Source organism: Tuber melanosporum, assembly GCF_000151645.1.
Source record: "Tuber melanosporum whole genome shotgun sequence assembly, scaffold_87, strain Mel28".
Classification (NCBI taxonomy): Eukaryota; Fungi; Ascomycota; class Pezizomycetes; order Pezizales; family Tuberaceae; genus Tuber; species Tuber melanosporum.
This window is the reverse complement of record NW_003299136.1, coordinates 1,612-16,641: the sequence shown is the minus strand read 5'-3', so window position 1 is coordinate 16,641 and position 15,030 is coordinate 1,612. Positions and strand designations below refer to the sequence as shown.

The following is a 15,030-nucleotide window of genomic DNA, read 5'->3' as shown; positions in this document are numbered from 1 at the left end:
TTGTGAGCATGATATGGTTTTGACTTCCTACAAAGATTAGTGCCAGAAGTATTAGCTCTTATGTCTCCAAAGCTAATTTGGAAATATTATGTACAAACCATGCGTATCATAGAAGCTTACTGTAACAATATTGTTTATGCACCACCAGAGTATGAAAAACCTGTTCATATAAAGTACAAGTCTCGTTGGCATGTTTCCACTAAAGAGTTTGAATAAATCTTCAGTGTAAAGTCATAATCTTCTGCCTTGCTGTTTAAAATTTTTTTTTACCCACCATATATTCAGGAAAATAAATTTATTATCTCATGTAATCAAAAAAACAAACAATTCATCCAAGAAAAGTAGACTTGTTGTATAAATTGAATGAAAAAGTATCATAATATTGTTATCATAATATTATTATGATATCATATACCCCCCAGGTCATAGCCCTCATTCCTCACAAGGTTAGGTATTGCATAATGCAACGGCCTTGGTGCACACTATAGTCGCAATGCACCATATCTCTTCGATCATCTTTTCGAGGACTTCATCGCAGCGTACGAGGGTAGGATTGTTGTTCCCCCTACACCTGCCCCTGTACCCATTCCTGCTTGTTCCCCTATCCAGTCACACACAACTCCTCTCTCTGTTTTAATTGAGATTTTGTACCCTGTTAATACCCCCCCTCCCTCTTGCAAGCTGAGGATATTCTCCCGGCTTCATAACCGGCCTGTTTTCCCTCTTCCCCTCTCCCTCCCCCTCCCCCTGCTGTTGTTCGTCCTGTCCCTGGCCATGTCAGCAAGGTCAGGATGTGTTGTCTTCCAGCATTTGAGAGGTAGCTGTTTTGCTCTGTTTTGTTTCCTATGTTTTGTTTTCTTATGTTTTGTTCTGCGATGATTTGTGTTTCTTTTTTCTCCCCCCCTCAATTTGATTTTTGTTCTAACGGGTTGCAAACTTGTTGGCCTACTAACATGGGTGTTATTTAGGTACCCCAGCTTGGATTATCACCTTGACGTGGTGCTGGGGCTTTAAGCTAAGAATAATCCACCGTAAATAAAGTGAGAGTTGCTGTTCTGGTATGGGAAAAAGCTAGACTCATGAAATATCACTCGACTATTTAGAGAATAATGCTCAGAAGTGTCAACCTGGTAATTTGAGTTCATGAAGAGACTTCTAGAGTCAAATTTGGTCCCCCGACTAAACACTCCATAAGTTACTCGCATAAGACCAACCCCCGCGAAATTTATACTATTATTGGTATAAAATTGACATAATATATTCTTCACCGGGTCGTAATACGCGCGGAACCCATAGAAGTTGATTCTCCCCACTCCCGTAGACCGAGGGATGGTATGAGAGATTTGGGGCCTGCCGTTACTTTGACTATGAGGCGAGTGATCACAAATGGTTGGTGGTGTGTACACTGCGCGTTCACTCAATTCAGGTGGTAGCGCCTCATGGGTTGCCTCATGGGGCGATTATCAGGGCTATTGGGGTGGGCTATCAAGACCTCCTCTACTCGATATTTCCCCTGATTCCCGGCCTCAGGCAATATGTTAAATGGTTTGTCTCTTGAGAAATTCCGAGATTACTAAATGGTGCGTTAACACTCGAATTATCTGGAGCCTCGATGCCCGCCCCTTGCTAGGCTAGTTTAGATTTCGCTGGTAAAGTTGGAAAATATTTCAAGCCTTCCGGGGATTTGTTTCAAGGTCATGATGAGATGGAGTACAAGACGCATATACCTATCATATACGAATGCTCGCCATAAACCCGATCACGTTGTATCAATGACTTTCATAAAAAAACAAATTGATATTCCAGCTTTAAACGTCATCCCACACAAAGGGGTACGCAAGCGCCAGGCCAACTTACAATAAATATCCTTTGCCTCTTTTCCACCTTCACAACTCCTCCGACACAGATAATTCTGGAACCCATTGTTGTGAATTATATTATTGCTCTTCAAAACCGAGATGATACACCATATATCCCTTCTTCACTTCCTCCTCTTTCCAACTTTCTGGTGTATTTCCCTTCCAGTTGACCCCGAAACCAATTCTGATCCCTCCCTCCCTCTTTCTCCACCGTCCCGCTTTACTGGAAGGCCCCGCCCACGTGCTCCCAGCTCAACGGTTAAGATCCCTTTCAATCCTCTACCTTCACCAACTTACATAATTCGTGGTTCCTCTGCCGCCCGCGAAGACCCAGACAAGGACGCCCCGTCGCTCAGCACCGTCATCGTCCTAATAATCCTCATCGTGGCAGGCCTTTGTCTTTCCGTCCTCGCCCTAGTTACCTGCGGCTACAAGCTTTACGTGTGGTTAAGCGTGTACATTTCCCGACGACGGGAGAGGAAGCATGACCCCCTGCCATCCATCCGCGTAGGCGAGAGTGCCGGGGAAACTGGGCCGTGCAGTATGAATCTAGATCTGGAAAGGGGGGATTTGGAGAGTGGACGGGAGATGGGTCGGGAGATGTCCACTACAGGCACTAGAAGTGCTACTAATGTTGCAGAGAATGCCAGTACTAGCTCGGCTGGCTGGGTTATTACTACGGGGGAAAGCGGTACGGTGAGGAGAGTGAAGGTTGCCAGTCGGGATTCGGTGTTGCCTTAGTAGTATGTTGTTTACGAGTTTTTTGGTCCATATCTAGTGGCGAGAGCCTAAGGGGTTTGTTGTGGATTGGTGTGAATCGGTTCTTATTTTTATCCATTGGAAGGCACGTACTGGGTTTGTACCGAGTGGCTAGGCGAGTGATAGTTGGTGGTGCTTATTAGCTCAATCGGGGTTATTATTGACTTATTACACAAGAAAATTAGATGTTTTTTTCTTGACAAACAGCGAAAATCGCTTTTACCTCAAGCTCACGTTTTCTCTAATAAGGTGGTGAAATGTTTTCCAGCCAATGTTTAATTTCCCCATAATATTACGCGGTTGGAAGTATATAATCTTTAGTTCAAAAACTCTCCATCAAAGGCAATCTCATGGGTAATCTGAAATAAATTTCTACTTTGGGAACTCCCAGGGCTCTGGTTCCGAATACCCGAAAGCCCGTGAACTCATCCTCTCTATTTTTGTGATAGACAGAATAGGCCCTCGACTATTTATATTCGATGTTTATCTCCAACGCTGGAACAAAAGTCGGGTGGGCATCCGGAGCTCCAAATGCTTTTCCGACTCCAGTTCACAAATCATTGCACTTGCGCACGGACAGTCTCAACACCCCGAGCAAGTAATTCCATAAACCTAATTGTGACCCAGACTTCGATGTCCAAATGCCGGCAACAATGAGGAAAGATGGAGATTTCGAGTTGTTGATACCCACCCCCTGCTAGACCTGGGGCTATTGGGGAGGGAAGTGTAGCTACGAGGGGCGACGGTATCCACCATACTTCCAATAATACAATAAATGTGGAATCCGGGTTGAGGGATCAGAGTATTCGGATCAAAAAGTCAAAGAACAAGGACGACCTCCACGCGCGAGAATCGGGTGAGGACAAGATACCGCCATATACACACAAACGCCCCCCCCCCCGACCAGGCCTCTCAGTAGTCGTCAAATCCGGTGGTGAGTTCCGGTCCGAGGTTTTGCATGGGGGAATAAATCCGCTTCCCCGCCCCGGCAAGGCACGAAATATCCCGATTATATCGCCGAGCAGTGCTGTAGTCTCCCTCTCCCGGAACCCCTGATAGGGATTACTTACGCTTCGTGAGCTTGCTATGCTCTTTGGTGCAGCCCCGGAGGTTCAAAGATTGCTTGATGAATCGCACCGCGTAGAACCTGGCCTGCACAAAAGTATTTCTTTCGAGGGTGCTCATTTCGGCGGAAGTGCCGGTATTAGGTCTAAGTGTTTTAAAGCGTCTTATTGGGTCGTGCAAGTGCTGGAATACTTGTGCTCCTGTACGCCTGCGGGAAGCTGGCATAGTGAAGTGCGGAACCTTGTTACGGTTCTCGGACAAAACTGGTCGCCTGGAAAGGGTGGCTTCGATTATCGCATTTCCCATACCTCGACCAGGGAGATAAATAAATAGGGGGCCAATGGGGGAAGAGGGTAGGAAGGAGTGGCAGGGGTCTACGCATTAGATTGGAGAAAGCGTGCAAAAGGGGTGAGTGAGGGTGATAGATGGGGGCTGAGTAGATGCAAGCTCATGTTTGAACTTTGAACCTTTCTTTGGTTTTTGGAGGAATCAGAGGAGAATATCACTATAATCCTACGAGGTGATGCCAGGGCATGTATGGTTAGGCTTACAGTGACATGGTTGGATGAGAATAGAGTATAATTTTTTTGTAAAATTAACCATCATATTCACCAGGTCTCAATATATTTGGATACACTTTAAGAAGCCTCAGTATGAATATTATACTCACTTGGCTGAGGATACCATATTAGCAGATAAAGCAAAACCACTACTAGAGAAGTGCTTATTCATTGTTGGGTGTTGATATGATACCGGATATTTTATCTGAAGGTTTAGTAGAAGGTATTCTGGAGAATCAAGACAGCCAATAAGGCAAAAGGGTGGTATACTAAATATCAAATTGACACTTTGTATTTATTTGCTTTACTTTATCTATTCCACAAAATTTCCCGCAGTCCCATGTACTTATAGTAAGTACTTGTACATCTGATATCATGGGGCATAATTGTTCACGCCATAACGCACAAACGGTGATCCAGCAGCAGATTTCGGGTTGGGCAGTTTCTCTTCTTTTTCCTTCTTCCCGATTCTAACCGTGCTGCCGTTCTTGGGGTGCCGATGTGATAAACAATTTCCTTAGGAGCGCCAAGGGCTGATGCGCCGAAGGTCGGCCCGAATATTATACCGTGGTGGTGTCTTCCGTTGCCGCGGAAGTGTCAACGACCTACGATATGAAACCGTGTATCGACCCTCCACCCTCCTCTTCGGGGATAAACACTGGCCCTGTTCGGTTTGCCGGAGAGAAAATTCGACTATCATATCGTAGATAAAAATCTACTCGTAGAGACGATAAATTGAAACGGTTATTTTGTGAAGTCACTAGAACATAAGAATTGTGTCATATATTGACGCGGCGCAGCCATACGAGTGAGCAAAGAGTTGGGTAGACTACCATAATAGCAGGTCAGAATCTCCGATAGTCTATGGATAACTCTGAACTGCTTGGCTAGCATATTTGGAATTGGATAGGGGTTGACATGGTAATGATGGCAGATTGATATTGCCAAAAACCTAGTCTACAAGCTGTCAGGGACGATGTGCCGCAGAGGATATCCGAATCGCTGCGCTACCGGTCAATTGGTCCAGGTGATTTCGTGGGACGTTCATGGTTGAGTTTGGAATACCGGTAGGGAAGATAGCTGAGACGAGGATGGACATGCGGGCAATTGTCTACCATGGCTGTGGCTTGACTTAGCCGTTTCTCAGCCCCTCCTTGAGCAATAAATTACCGGTATTTTCGGCAACTTCAGCTTAAGAGGCAATCCACGGACTAATGGTGAACCCAAAGAGTTGCTCCCCCGATCTACAGATTCCCGTTGCAACCCAACGAGGTCTATTCCTCACCACGGATCAATAACCACACAAACAACGGAGAACAATTTGAGGTGCCTTACCCTGCGGTATCATACCGGTACGATACTTGAATAGTATAGCTTTGGGAGGAACTTGGGTTTGGAAGTGGCTATCACAGCCTACCGCAGCCATATACGCTAACATAGTGGCAAGGGTCAGGGTAAGTGATACGAACCTACACTACAAGTACAGTATCATACCCGAGCAATTGGCTTTTGACTCCATTACCGGTAGCCAATTAGAGTCGTGTAGTGTGGTGTTTCGGGAGAGTAGGTGCGTGCTCGCAGATGCTACGAGTATATCATGCTCGAGTATCATAGCGGGATTCTGAACCGGACTTCATGCCAAGTTAACCGGGGGTGGTCGGGTAATTCTGAGTACTCAAACATACACAATTTGCTTACCTACCCTCTCGACACACCCACCAAAGCTACACACTGTCCGAGGGGTCAAATATTGCGGGGGTTCTGTGGCGAGACTAGTAGAGAGTTCCCTACCCTTTTTTTTCCTTTTAACCTTCAAATAAGCGCCAGAATCGGCCCCTCACGGTTGCACACCCAAAGTTTATAGAAAAACCCGAGCCTATGATACCTCGCTCTACTCGGGTATGCTCAGCCTCCAAGCGCAGGTGCTGCGCCGGCACAGGCTGTGCAGAGCCGTGGGAGGCCTCTCGGGCAAGGCGGGGAGAGAGGGGGTTGCTCTTGATAAGGGCCACAGACAGACCACGGGCTTAAATACATAGTATAATGAAGACCTGCTCTACGCTTCTAATACGGCGCGTCCTTTGGGCGTAGGGCAATCCACGTGTTCAGCAGTGCGATGAAGCAATGGAATTCTTGGAATGCGAGTTCCTTTGTCCTGGCAGACGTGAAGCACCGTGGTGCGGTACCAATGCCATGACTACAACTAGCAAGCCCGAATGAGGCATTGCTTCCAACTACCTTGACAAGGAGTTTCATGTTGTGCAAGATGCCGGCACACTACCTTACGATGCCGGTTGCCTAATGGTTAGAAAAATGAAAATTGTGTTGCCCCCGCACCTGGCGATCTGAGCGCTAGAAACTATCATACGTGCGGGTTATGATATGATACTGCATTACTCGAGTATTCCTTCGCATCGTTAGATCCCACGTCGAGCTAACCTTCCCTTCCCTTCCACCACCCAGGAACAGGGAATGACAGAGGCACCCCGGTGATTGCTTTTTTACGGGGATATCGGAATGTGAAAAAGGTGAAACACGCCGTATTGACCCGAGTTCCCACGAAAACCGGAATATTTGAGCGCATCGCTTTACGGTTGCATAGTGCCGGGCAACCTGAAATAGGCCTTCTAGACAATCAATCCAACCTAGGGACCGTCATGGCGATTTTGTTCGCCGTGCCTGCCAAAAAAAACCAATTCTTATCTCACCCCTGTTGTCCTAACCGTGTCAAAATCACTTTTTAGCTCGGCAACAATATATGGCTACTCTAGTGTGATAACACATGACGCCCAGACAGCCCCAACAGTTGCATGCAATTCATGTTCTGTGAAGGTGTCGATGGTCACCACTCACTTTAAGGTTACTTGTGCCCTGCAAAATGAAATACGATTCCTGGTCACATAATCTGTACGGAGGTGTAGACTAACTTATCATCCTTGCTCAGCTACGAAAAAAAAGAAAAGAAAGCCAAGGTGCAGTTGTCTTGGCAATGACCAAGGGCAATAGAGAGAGAGATAAGAGCCTAGAAGCGAGCTAATTGGCGCACGGCTGAGAAAACGCTACAAATATCCCAACAGGCTGGGTATCCTAACATTGGGCAAAGCAGGATCTTGGTTCCCAAGGATGCGCAGACATCTAGTCCACTCAATCGGAATTCACAGGAAATATAATTTCAGGAAAAAAACAAAATAATAAACACCCCATAGAATTTGCCCAGGGACCAGTCCTCCCCAATTCCGTGGACTCTGCTGGAAGAGACGCAGATTCAGAATGGGCACAAGCATCCAGTAATTTAATATATTTTCGCACACGAGCACAAGACAGGGATTATTTTTGCTGGTTGACTAGGTACTGTACTCGTACCCGTATTCCATCCAGTCTTTCACAAAAGCATATTCCCGGGTACCTATAGTACTCGAGTACTCGTACTTGTACCATTGTGGTATCATACCCCTAGATAGACAAAGAGAGTTGGTTTATGTGTCCAATAATGCGGCTGGGTGCATGGAGCTAGTCTGGTGAGTGATTACCCCACACCCAGCCGCGCAGTACCGGTATCGCACACCTAAAACCGACTACGCTTGCCCGGGAGCATTGGTTCACACAAAATATATGTCCTCGCTTCATACCCACTTGATCGAGTTGGTAGGATTGAGGAGGAGTGATTCCCGGGCAGTTCTATCGGGAGCTTTACCCAATTATTTTCTTTTACTTTGGATTTTTTCACTGTTGAATTTCAATAGTGATTTTAGCTGCTCACATGGCCGGTTTCAGATGCCTGGCACCATCCAACCTTTAGCAACGCCCAGTCTTGGCGAAGCACTGGATAACCAGAGATAATAGGATAAGTTAGATATGGATCGCGAAACCACAAGCCTCGAAACCAGCCAGCGTTGGTTCTTGATCCCTTACTTCGAATCAAAGGATCTCCCCAGGGAATCCCTGACTGCCGTTCCGTGGTCCCAGCCGCGAGAGCGAAAGTCATTGGCGGCGCCTACGGCCGTGTAAGTGGTGAACTGTTCCCGCTGAGGACTTTTTGGCACGCCCCATATTTCCATTCAAGAGGGCCCGCCAAGAATGAGCTGTAGGATCAAGGGTACCCAAAACTTGTGAATGCGGGCAAGGTGTATTTGTGACCATCATGGGATTCGGCTGAGGTAATTTCCTGTACGCTTGTATGATGGAAGATACCGATGCAGTACGTTACACGGCAAAGCCTTCTGACGAGGAGGTACCGCACTTGTGCTCTTGCAGAGTACCGGTACAGTACTGTATGATGCGGTACCCGCAGACCGAGTCGGCAGATAGTGGGTCCCGCTTGATCCCCTCTCGCTTCACCACCTAGCCCACGATATTTGCTGGGATGGTGAAGATTTTGGAAGAGCTACCTTAGGATGTTAGCATCGAACGATAATGTTATTATGAGGGAAACGAACACATCAATAGACAGCAGGCTGCAACGGAGACAGACATTCAGAGCTTCCGCTGTATTTATGCTGTGCCCCTTAAGTTCGGTTTTGTTGGGTCTCTGTGTTCCAAGCTGGAGGTTACACACAGAAATCGTATCCTAAACAAAGTGAAGGATTTTTGTTAACGAAAAAAAACTGGATTCGGTTTACGCCGTACCGATAGGCGCGAGAACGAATTTTTGTGTAACGCGTGATATTAAATCCCGGTGTGAGAGTACAGATGCTAACTGGCAGCTGGCTTGTGGTCACCACCAAGCCTCGTACGGGTTATCATACCGTAAAAACTCTTGAAATCCACTGTCATACAAGTATTGCCAGTGGGAATCATCCCGTCAGCCCACAATACGGTAGGTTCAGTCTAGCAAGTTAACGAAACCGCAGATGCCAGTTAACGAAATCCAACACATCAAGTGGGCTAGATTTATACCGTGTCAGGAAAATGCTAATCTTTCTCGGGGGTTTTTGATTCTAAACCCGGGGATCACATACCTAACGGAGATAGTGGACTTGAAGAGTTCTTAATTTACGGCATTCGACAGTTTTCCGCACTTGGGCGATTGCGGAGGCTATGGGCTGGGCGGGGCTTTGTATAAAGTGAGCCTAGAGGCAGCTCTCTCTCTTTCTCCCTCTCGCCACCTCCGCTTCCGACCTCACGATAACACACACCATAACTGCCCCAGAGAATCTACCAAATAAACGCATCCAATAATTCCAATTACTGCAAACGTGAAGTCCATTACTACCATCATTGCTCTTACACTCTTCGCTTTAACTGTCATGGCGGACTCGGATAGTTTCCTGTCAACCCTGCAAGGCGGCCTCAGGGGGGGTGAGAGGGAGAGTGGATACTTCCAAGGCGTGCCTACCGAACCTACGCAGAATAGGACTTTAGGAAATCAGTTCAAGGACCCGTTATTCAGATACACAAGATCTCACTCGGCATCTATTCCACACGCGAGAGATTCACACCTCCACCTTTCGCTAGACGAGTTGGTGGATGCGAGTGCAAGTCGCTCAAGTGGAACGGGAGGAGAGAAAGCATCCAGGGAGAAAAGGGAAAAGAAGGAAATAATGCATCGGGACAGGACCGAGGCCGTTGCCTTGATGAAACTTCCAGTGGCTGGGACAGCAGAATGCTATCATACTTAAATTCATCATCGAGTCACACCCCGGGGGCCCCGGCAACGAAATTCACCAACTTTAAATCTCAGAGTCGTGCGAAACCCAGGCTCGCAAAGCAGCGATTACCTGATGTGAAAGTGGCCAGGCGGGACCAAGCCGACGACACTCGGGTAAAACAGTCTCCAAGGAGCCAATAGTTATGATATCACACCTTAGACTACAGGAAGAACGAAAAAAAAGCTTCCCTCAAAGAGCATCTCTTCCTGTACCCTCTAGCGCTGCCTAGGTTCCCTTAGCCCTTAAGACTTTGCCGCCATATCTCGAGAACCCCTCCCAAATCCCAAATTTCTTTGCCAACTAAGAAGCCCCAAGGTTTCAGGGGGATTATGATACATGCACCGTCCGGTCCGAGCGAGACTGTATGAAGAGTCGAGAACCAGGACTGGGTGTAAATCGGCTGCCAATGAAAACCTGATTGCGAGCATCACCATCTTTTTAGCAAGGTTGGTGGCTTCACTTCTGGTTAGTGATGCACATTACCCATGATACTTGCCGACTTGCCGGCACCGGACAGCCTATCGGATATATTTTCAAAATCCAATCGTCCGAACTTTGAGTTGGTCAGTTGCTTGGGCGCTGACCTGATTACCGATGCTAACTCTGTGAACGAAAACACATCTTAGGATGCAATGAATTGGAGTGTTTCGCTCCCCCTTTCTTTCCCCCCAAACTTCCTTTTCCCGAATTACGCATGGGTCACCAACCTCCTCGACTAGACGCCTCCTGCTTATAACTATACAAAGAACTTCTCAGGCACCGGTGGGCGAGTGCTTGTGCAAGTTCTTCGCCTTTCCCAGAGCACTCGAGTCGGAATCCCGCCAGATGTCATATCATACTTGAGATAATATAGCCCCACGACTGTTTGGGACCACCCAAATTTCTCACAGGAAAAAAACGGGTCTGGTAGCTGGGGACTGTGTGAGCCGACATAAAAATACAGTTAGGACAAAGAATTTCCTTCTTTTTCTAAAATTCACCTATGTTTTCTCGCACAATGCTGAATCACACTCTACAAATTCAATAGTACTTGTCATACACTTCAACTTAATCCGTAAACTGGACGCACCTCACCATATCAGAGAACCCCGGGAAACCCCCTACAGATGAAAGCCCGTGGAATCCCCTCCTGCAGATGAAAATCCGAAGAAACATATCGATGAAAACCCCCAGAAACCTCTCACCAATTTAAAAAAGGCATAAGAAATTTATTTTCCTCGGTTCCTTCTTCAGCCAGAACGGGAGTTTTAATAAAGCAAATCCTTTCTATCGGCACCATCATACCGGCCGACTTTTAAAGTCTCCGGAATGCGAGTCACCCGTGCGTTTCTCGCGGCTGAATTCCTCTAACGTGCCAATATTCATACTCATACACGGTGCGGTTCGGTACTGTACGGGCCAAATTGCATGGGGGGTATCTGCGAAAATGTAATATCATGAACGTCCTCGGCGTGATGATATCAGGAGGTAGGTGCCTACCGGCGCCCCGCAAAGAAGAATGGAACAGCGCGCATCGCTGTGGGGGTACGGACTTATGATACTAGCCTTTTCGCATGGCGAGGATTTGTGGCTTCGGGTTAAAGGTGGCTGTTATAGATGTTATCACGCCGCCGTTATAGGGTTGCTGGGGAGTGGTGGGGTTTTAGATAGTACAATATGAGATAATATCAGGAATGATATCACTACCGCAACAGCATGGTCGATCGGGAAGAAATCTAAGGAGCAAAAATATTAGTCCTCCGGAACATAAATGGGTGGTGTTGTCTACATGCGCCTTCACCAAGGGGTATTCGAAACAATTTCGGCTTTTTTTCCTTGGGACAAAAACCCTTCACCCCACTTGGCAACGGTATGCACGGGGCATATTACTCGAAAAATCCTTGCATCAAGAACACAACCCTAATCTATTATTTCCAAGTTCATGATAGGTTATAATAACGGAAAACTCCCAGAATGCCCTCTCGGGTAGCGACCAGGGCCTAAGCTGCCCCATACAATTAGAATACCACCCCCCGCCACATTTGTCTGAGCACCTTAGAATCCAATTTTGAGAGAAGGGGCGACCTCTGGGGGACGATACTGGAGTGCGAGCACCGGTAGCCTCTCTGGACCTTGGCCGACACCCAAAAAACAGCTACATTGCATCTTGCTGGAAGGAATGATGCTTAATACTAAGCAAATTTCTCATACCCTTCCTCATACCTCAAGAACTATGCCTATCAACAACAGAACAAGAACCTTTCAGACAACGTCCTGTAGACATGCCTCCAGGGACACTTTAAACCTTTAGTACAATTTGTTTCTGAAAAATTGGGTTAGCCGGGAGGGTAGATTGTGGGATGATTGCTATGCCATGCTGGGGTGCTCAGGTAAATGTGGCGGGGGTGGTATTCTAGTCGCATAGGGCAGATTAGGCCCTGGTCGCTACCCGAGAGGGCATTCTGGGATTCTTCCGTTATAATAAAGGATGTTTCAAATCTCCAAACCGCGACAGCAAGACCACAGTATACCATGCAAGGCATTCGGTCTCATTTTATCAAACATGATAACAGATAAAAAACACCCCCCCTCTCCACTCTGTACTCAATTCTGGGGCTCATACCATAGAGCGCACGAAGCACCATCATTCGGCATGGAAATGACCGGTGAGGAAGAAAGAGTCCCATTCTCTGGATGCCGCCTGAAGATGCCAAGGTTGCCATTTCCGACGTTAGCAACAGCGACCCAATTCCCATCCCTGGTGATTGAGAAGTGGCGCGGCTCAAGGCCGCCAGAGGCACTAAGTTGCATGAAGGTGAGCGCTGCGTCCGAGGCAACACTGAAGATAGCAATGGAGTCTTGGGTCTTGCCAGCTTGTGTTTTGTCGAAACGGTTGGAGACATAGAGGTATTTCCCGTTGGGCTGGAGTGCACACAATTAGTTTCTGGGTGTGTTATGGGGTGCTGGGGGGGCTTACGGAAAGGGCGATTTCGGCGGCGGAGAGAGCGGAAGGACCGGTTGGCACAATTTGAGCGCCGAAAGTGCTCACCGTCGCAACTTTCTTTGCCTTCAATCGGCCGTGGTCGTAGCTGATCTTGAAGGTGATGATTTTGTTCGCGAGTTCTCCGACCACGAATAGATGCGTCGCCTTTGAGTTGCCGACGGGGTAGAAGACAGCATGCCTGGGACCGAATCCGGGGGGGGTTTTGATGCACTCCAGTTCCTTGATTGTAGTACTGCTGTTGACGTTGTACACCCTGACTTGGTCAGCTCCGAGGTCGGGAACGATAACGTATTCCCCAGTTGGGTCCATGATGGCCTGGTGAGGGTGGGGCTCAGTTTGGCGGTCCGGGACGGCGCCGGGCTTGTTGAGTTTGTAGGCGAATCTCTGGCTGTGGGTGAGACCACCAGACCCATCCGCTGCGAAGGTATCCACTCCTCCACCTCCACTAGAACAAAATGTTAGTCCTGCACTTGTACACGTACGTGGTGGATAGCTCAGCAGAGCTGGGGACGTACTAGGAAGCAGTAATAACCAATTTCCCGCCCTTACAAACTGCAATGCTCACTGGGCCGGCTATGCCCCTCGCGCTCCCCTTCTTGATCAACTTCTTGTCGGAGCCAATCTGGTACGCCGTGACGACGCCATCGGCAGTCACTTCGGTCTGGCTGACAGAGTAGAGCAAATTTCCGAAGATTGTCTGCCATGTAGGCGCCGGGCTGCTCTCGGAAGTCGATGCAAGCTCCTTGATCGAAGACTGATAATTGGCCGTCTCGTCGAACTCATAAGTCTTGATCGTGCCCTTTGCAGAGCCGACGAAGAGTGTTCGCGCGGCGGACGCGGTCGAGGCCATCAGAAGGATAGTCTTAAGGATAGATCTTAGCGACATCGTAATGTACAAGGATAGTAATCAGCTAAACTAAGCTGAGGAAAGGAGGGAAAGAAAGAGCGAAGGAAATGGGGCCCAAAAAACATAAACAACGATAATACGGCATGGAAAAGAGCGAAAGAAATAACGAACGTGGAAATGGAAAGGCTGGTAGGAATTTACGGGTAGCAGATGTACCGTTACTTGCGCCCAAGTCGCCGGCTCCCAGAATCCGGTGGTGGGGCGGTACAAAAAGTTCGAATGTGACTAAGTCCGGCAAGTGAGTAGCGTAACTCAAGTACCGGTATGTGTGTGATTCAGGAACAGGCAGGGAGTGGCTGGCAGTGACAACCACGGTCTTGTCAAGCTGACAGCGTCGTGCGGTTTTTTAGTTGAAATTCTCCTAGATAATGTCTTATCGCTTCTTTATTATTTCACCAAATCCGTCGTAATTGGCATAGAGCTTACCAAGCGAGAGTGAAAATGGAGGGATAATGCCTTGACGTTTGTGGTGGGGAGCATCGAAATGCGGTGATCTGTATGATATTGCCAGCCAAACTCTTCCTTGCTGGCCAAGATAAAGTTCTGCCGGGACGAAGGGCAGCCCTTCGTTCGTACGCCGAATTTCACGGAATTTTAGCTCGGAAGCTGGAGGAATACTTGGGTTGAACGAGTATGGGTGGGGTTCTTCTGATGATGACCCGGCCCATACTGTAAACGTCTTTGACCCCGAGGATCTGCGGGGTATTTGCTTGGATAGGAGGCGTTATTATACTGTACAGTCGTGTCTGAAAAGTCTACGTACCCCTCTTGGCAACGCCACAAGCATCGATCACCTCAACACCATCCCCCCCCCCACCATGGCACCACCACATTCTCAAACCCCTAGAGAAGACCAGAAAAGGGAAATCTATGCTCTATATAAACATACTGATATGGGGTATGGTAAAATTTCAAAGCTTATGAACCTCTCCAAGTCAACTGTTTCAACAGTGGTCAAAAATGTGAAATCCAGAGATGGAAACACCCTTAATCCCCCAGATCTGGCAGACCAACCAAGATTACTGATGCCAAAAGGCAAGTAATTCTTGATATTATAGATGCTGAGCCTCATTTAGCACTAAGAGACATTACCCATAAAGCCAATATTGGTCTTGAAAAAGATACTAGTAGTAAGATATTCAAAGAAGCTGGTTGTAAGCTTAGGATACCTAGGAAAAAGCCATTTTGGAGAAAAGGACAGAAGGAAAAGAGAAAAGAGTTTGCTAGGGTCAGGAGGAACTGGATAAGAGCT

The 15,030-nt window shown here is 47.5% G+C and overlaps 1 protein-coding gene; it reads right to left on the bottom strand.

Moving 5' to 3' along the window:
• Positions 1–12,343: 12,343 nt before the first annotated feature.
• Positions 12,344–14,377, bottom strand: GSTUM_00011517001 (uncharacterized protein). XM_002841953.2 has 4 exons: positions 14,205–14,377; positions 13,387–14,150; positions 12,845–13,316; positions 12,344–12,789 (listed from the first exon to the last, which is right to left on the bottom strand). Exons 2-4 carry the CDS (start codon positions 13,755–13,757, stop codon positions 12,472–12,474), a joined length of 1,161 nt encoding a protein of 386 aa, XP_002841999.1. The 5' UTR covers positions 13,758–14,150; positions 14,205–14,377; the 3' UTR covers positions 12,344–12,471.
• Between the last annotated feature and the right edge of the window lie 653 nt (positions 14,378–15,030).

Excerpts from the sequence above, each read along its gene's own strand:
- GSTUM_00011517001 (XM_002841953.2), bottom strand. The coding sequence starts at position 13,757 with ATGTCGCTAAGATCTATCCTTAAGACTATCCTTCTGATGGCCTCGACC. Across the intron at positions 13,317-13,386 it reads TTGGTTATTACTGCTTCCTA|TGGAGGTGGAGGAGTGGATA; the intron begins GTACGTCCCCAG and ends ATTTTGTTCTAG. Across the intron at positions 12,790-12,844 it reads CCGCCGAAATCGCCCTTTCC|CCCAACGGGAAATACCTCTA; the intron begins GTAAGCCCCCCC and ends TGTGCACTCCAG.